The 6,000-nt window shown below is 43.5% G+C and overlaps 1 protein-coding gene across 1 annotated transcript in view; it reads right to left on the reverse strand.

Annotated features, from left to right (window-relative positions):
* The window catches only part of SRBD1 (S1 RNA binding domain 1), a 95,864-nt gene extending 92,795 nt beyond the window's left edge, over positions 1-3,069 (reverse strand). The window contains exons 1-4 of the mRNA XM_010136753.1: positions 2,987-3,069; positions 2,445-2,601; positions 1,383-1,745; positions 50-216 (exon numbers count right to left, since the gene is read on the reverse strand). Coding sequence (XP_010135055.1) covers positions 50-216; positions 1,383-1,745; positions 2,445-2,601; positions 2,987-3,069 — 770 coding nt within the window. The remainder of the gene's footprint in view (positions 1-49; positions 217-1,382; positions 1,746-2,444; positions 2,602-2,986) is intronic.
* Positions 3,070-6,000: the final 2,931 nt, after the last annotated feature.

Consider the following 6,000-nt stretch of genomic DNA (forward strand, 5'->3'; position numbering starts at 1 on the left):
CCCCCAGCTGTTACTCACACCCCCCCAGGCACCCCCTGTATTAACTCACCGTAGCTCCTCCAGTGCCTGCTGCACTTCGCGCAAGGCATCAGCCTCCAGATTATTGATGAGCTCTTTGCGATACCGAGCAATAAAAGGAATTGTGTTTTCTTCTTGAAAGAGGCGAATCAAGTTTGCACATACCCATGATTCAACATTTGTTATTTCTGACAAGACCTGTCAGAAGCAAAACAAACCCAAAAACATTTAAAACTTTTTTTAAACCAACACTGACATATCTTATGGTTAAACAAAGCAAGCAAAAAACGCAAACCCAGAGCTGATCCAAATCCCACTCCACAAATTATTGGAAACTAGCACGATATTACTGAAAGCTTCACGATGAAACGAGCCTTACAAAGTTAAACATGACTTCGTACAAATTGGGTTTCTAAAGATAAAGTTTTACTATATTGGTACAGAATCAAGGACAAACTAGCTACGTTCCTGAGCCTAGGAACATTTTAACTGATGGTTAAAATTACAGCTGATCCTGGTTGGTTTGTACTTGGTTACACTTCTTCCCATCGACAGCTGATATAAAACCTTTTCCAAAGTTTTATTCAGAAGGCTAAAACATGACAACTGCTGCATGGCCACATTAACTGCTTTTACAGCAGCAACACAAAGATCAAATTCTCTGTCTGCATTTCCAGAAATATTTTGGAAGACTCAGGAACGAAATGTTACACCTTTCATAAGCAGGCAGTGCTGAGTAGAATGTGCCCTGTCTACTCCCCTTCTGTTCATGCGAACATCTTCCATAACCGCACCCAGCCCCCAGACGAGGAGCTATCCCAAAGCCGTCTGCGCCTGAACAGCTTCAGCATTAACATCCTACAAAACCAAAGATGGTACCTCCCTTGATGTCACTGCTGTTCCAGGAACACAATCTCCTCCCGGATGGTACTGTAAATTCATACACGCTTCTCAACAGAACGATCCACACTAACAGAATCTCAGATTCTGAAACTGTGCACACAGGCACCCCCCACCTTTCAGCATCCCTTCCCGCAGGAGTTGCGGTTGGCTCCATCCTCAAAAATTGTGTACTGACCCAGAAGAAACGTGCAAGCTGTTACAGGCAAGCTTTGTACTAAGGACTGCCTAAGTCACAGATACTAATGTTGAAGTCTGAAGTTTTAAACAGTTACCAAGGAACATTTTTATTTAGAGCTGTATTATGACAGTTTAAGCAGAGGTTAAATGATACTTAACAGCACAATGACTCTTGGACACTCCAGCTGATGCCAAGGGGACTGAAATTGAACGATAAGGTTCCAAGTGCTAATTATGTAAGGAACAGTTTCATTGATACCTCAGAAAAGGACAAGATCTCCTACCTGTACAATATCCCAGTTCATTTCAAATTCTTCTTTTACTTTGTTGCCTCCTACATTTTTAACCGGCTTTCCTTCAGCACATGTAGTCAGCTTAATCTTTTTAAAAGCTGGTTCATCAAATGCAAAATCCTCTTCAGATTTCTCCTGTTTCACTTGATTTCCCGCCACAGGAACACTTGTTGAGGGCTTTTCATCACACTCTACACTGTTTCTGTTCTTCCCTTGGAAGAGATTTATTTTTGCTTTTTTAGACAATTCTGGCTTTTGATTTAAAGTTTTTGGTTCGGTGCCTACATCTTCTTCCTTAGGTTTTAGAAGTTGCATTCTCTTCTCTTCTGCAGGAGCAACAGGCACGGATACATCCTGCCAAGAAGGCATCAAAACCATGGTAAGCACTGACTGTTACAACGTGGTTCAACATTTCAGGGGAGACCTAGGAAGACTGGATACTAGACGTGGTTTTCCCAAGTGATGTCTCTTGTCTGGCAAGGAAACATCAAGCCAGAAATCAAGTACCTTGAAATGTATCTCGTACGGAGGAAAAGATATAAACACACCCAGCAGAACTATGATTTAAAAGATCTTGTCAATCTGGGACAGAATTAAGTAACTTCTGATGGAAGCGTATCTCACAGCCATCACAACAGCACCGCAACGTGTGCTGGGCTGAACAGCCATGCAAGGAAACACAAGCACAGGCCTTCTTTTTGTTGTGATACCCGGCTGGAGAAAAGGTAGAAGACATCAAAAGGTGATGACTGAGTGTTTTCACCACAGAAAGAACAGGTGTCCGTGGTTGTTTATTTTTGTTTTTGAAAGAGACCTTCAGGGAAAACCAGGTCCTGGTATCATTGGCCAAAATATTAAGGCAGGGCCCTTAGATCTGGGTCACTTAAACACGTAAGAAAGCCACGTTTGTCAAATACGCTGACTATGCACAGTAACGGAGCGATCAGAGGAGCTGATCAGTCTCAGCCAACCAAGTCAACCAGAGATGGAAAAGTTCTGCTCACTTGACTGGCAACTACAGCAATTAAAAGCCTCTTGCTGGCAGATACTCACTATTTCCTCCTTTACTGCCACCTTCTTGACCCTTTTCCTGGCCACAGCCGACTGTGGAGCCGCAACTTTTTTAGGTTTGGCCACATTTTTCTTTGGCAACCGAGGTCTCTTGGCGGTTTTGCTTTTTGGCTCCCACTCCTCTTCTGATTCAGAGCTCCTGAAAAACAAATGAGTAAACGATATTGCTTGTGAGAAAAAATTTTTTAAAAATCTCACAAGCAAGCCAGCCTGAGTGTTTTCTGACGTGAAAGGAAGCAAACAGGAAAAACGCACAGAAATGTAGGCAGGCTCAACAAGAACCGGTCCTTCATGCTGTTGCAGAGCTAACAGCGGGACCAGCTGACCAAGCTTCCCTGACGCTGGTCACTGGGAGGTGGACGCACCCGACGCTGTTTGGACAGCTGGCCATTCACCTTCACCATATCTTCACTGTGAGTGTAGTTTGGGACTTCAAATCGAAATTCTGCACATTACAGCTCTGTAATCAACCTCATCCTTAGCATAAACCTTTAAAATAATCCTAAGGAAAAAACTAATCTTACGAATTAAGAGGTGAAGATAGTTCATCATCGTCTGATGCAAGGGCTTTGGCTTCAGATTTCACCCTCCTTGGTAGAGACGACATCTGAAACAGAGGTGACAAGAGAGAAGTAGAACATTTGGTTGAAGTTGTATTTTGTTCTTCAGCCCTTTAACTCGCTGCCAAGGGTGCCCTCATAACGTCTTCACCCATCACAAAAGTTTCCTCTAGAGCAAGTTTGGATTTCTTCATAGCCAAGAATTTAGGCCACAGCAGCACAGGTTCAACAGCGTTTTCAACCGAGCAGACAGACAAGCCCACACTACAGCCTCTCAAATTATTATCTCCTTCAAACAGAGGTAAGTATTCCGCTTGCTGTAAAGCCAAGCCAGCAAAGAGAGCACTGGTTCTCAGACCTGCTGTTACATACTGGCCAGTCTTTCCTCCACCCATCCAAGCAGCACAGGAAATAAAATTAAGCTCTAGTAAAGACAGCTAGCATATGGTTTTGATGTGAATGGGGCTCCAAGAAGAATTCCATTTTGAACAAGAATTTCACCTTTAAAGGCTACTCACTGCTTGTACGTATTACAAAAACAGTGATTTTGAAGGAGCTGCTCATTAGCAAATGGAACGTGCATAAAACAATTAGCAAAGGTAAAAAGGGAAGGCAGAGACTTTCTCCTGACCCAAAATTCATATCTACAGTAGATGCATTTCAGTTAATCAGTTATTTTCCATTATTATCAGTCACTTCAGTCAATCAGAATTTTTGGTAATGGTTGGGCCCAGGAATTTCAATAATCTTATTTGGCAGTTTTAGTCAGGGGATTTAAGGTACCCTCAAAATTTTACCAGCCAGAAAATTTAAAAAACAAACAACATAAAGCATTTCTGTAGCTATAAATTTCATAAATATTTTACTTATATTTGGTACAACTTCTTCACATTTTAGTCTCCAATTTTTCCCCTGGCCTTTGTTCCAGCCTCGCCACTGCGATGGCAGCCGTACAGTCCCACGCTTGCACTCCAACCGGGTACGCATGGTGTGAAGTGCCATTTAACTCAACGGCGAAACGCCCTTTAATCCCACTTCACCCCGTGCTCTGTTCGAGCACTACAAGCGTAACTGTTGTTACAAACAGCTTTCAGCCAGTTTTCCTTGTAAAGCAGTATCAGAATTTAAGCGACACTTTCCAGCACTGCAGCGGCAGGAGGACTATGGAGAGCCACATCAAATAGCACAACGCCTCCTTGTCGCAGCCGTCATGCTCAGTAACGGGTCAGCATTTCTGTTCTGTTCCACTGACTAAATCGCATTACGTGACTGGTTAGAGTACACATCTACCGCAGGAAAATCTCCACACAACACACAAAATCCGTACTCACCCTATTAGCTTCCCAGCTGTCAGCTTCTCACTGCCAGCTCTGAGACACCTGTAACGTCACCCCTTCTCTGTTTTCCTTTGCTCTTTATATCTGAGCAGTCACTCAGAGGCATGAAAATGATGTTTCCATTTTATACTGTACTGTAATCTGTGAATGGGAGAGATAAAACCCATTATTCACGTTACCAACACCAAGATTTCCAGAGTTCGGTAACGTCCGAGCCAGATGGATCTCTGCTCCCTGTCGACTGAGAACACTCAGCATATCACCATGGCAGTTTGGGGGTTAACCAAAAGCCCAGGTAAAAGGAAAGCCTCATCTGGAAGGTCTCTTTTCCGCTAATATTTCCCTCAAGGGCAGGGTCTCAGAAAATACCTCAACATTTGTATCGTTACACTAAGATTACAGCAAGAGTAAAGCTTACTCTGTCGGGTTCATTGCACCTCCTGCCATCCAACGCTGGTGACTGATTTAGCTCTGTATCTGCCTAAGAACAGGACATGAGCTCCCTGGTTTATAAAACCAGGCATTTTACACCTTCTTCATGAACAGATTGGTATTTGCTCTTACATCCTTAAGTCCAAGTCTACTTCTCCTCACAGAGTGCGGGGAACGCAGCAGAACGGCTGTACAGCAAACAGAAAAAGGCCTGAGGAAGCACGAAGAGAATAGAAAGTGATACGTAATAGAGCTAAGTCTTTGTGGGACACTTCAATGTATATTTTTTTTTTCTTTTTATTTCTCGGGTTTTCCACTTCAAAATAACCATTAGATCATCTTCTCTGCTGCAATCTGCCAGAAAGCTGGAGAAGCATCAAACGTGTTTGAGCCATTGAGATCAAAGACAACAAGACCAGCACAGAATCCGTCATCTGTCCCTCTCACCACTTTAAACGTGAATTTAAAACACAAGAACTCTTTTCAGAAGAAGCCCCTGTGAATAGACAAGCTGTGGTCAGAAGCCAAAATGGAGTTCCACAGCTCAAAAAGAAAGCCCAAAGAGCATCTGTGAGGTGAATATCAAACACAGGGTATCACAAGGCAAAAAACCCCCACAATATTTCACTGTGAGGCAGGGCCAAGTTATAACCTCCTCCCCTTCTAATAATTCATACAACAAACTAACCCTATGTACTTCATATTTGTAGAAAAAGAATCTTACAGTTGCTAGAGATATTCTTTTTGTTTATGAAGAATTGGGGTTTCTATTCCAATCCACCAACGTACTTCTGACTGGATCGCAAATTGCCAGACAGCTGTCTGCTAAACCTTCCTCCTGCGCCACCTGCGCTCGGGTGGGCTAACACCTACGGCTAATGACTAAGAGGAACAGTCCTTCTGTGATTCACTGCAGGGACGCGGGGAGGCAGGGAAGCGGACGAAAAAGCAACAAGTCTAAATGCCACTGATGAAGATGAATAACTATTACAGATTTAAAAAAAAAAAGCTAAGAGACAGTCCCTGAAGTGAGGCAGGAAGACTCAAGAAACCAGCAAACCCAGTTATGCTCCTGGGACACCTGCAACCCTGACTGCACTGACGACACAAGGCAATCAAACAAGCCCTTGTCTGCTCTGCGCTCCTCTTCCACCACACGTGGTCCCCTGCATCTCCTGCCTCAGGTGCTGAAGGAGCTGGGAAGAACTT

Source organism: Buceros rhinoceros, unplaced genomic scaffold (assembly GCF_000710305.1).
Source record: "Buceros rhinoceros silvestris isolate BGI_N320 unplaced genomic scaffold, ASM71030v1 scaffold6990, whole genome shotgun sequence".
NCBI lineage: Eukaryota > Metazoa > Chordata > Aves > Bucerotiformes > Bucerotidae > Buceros > Buceros rhinoceros.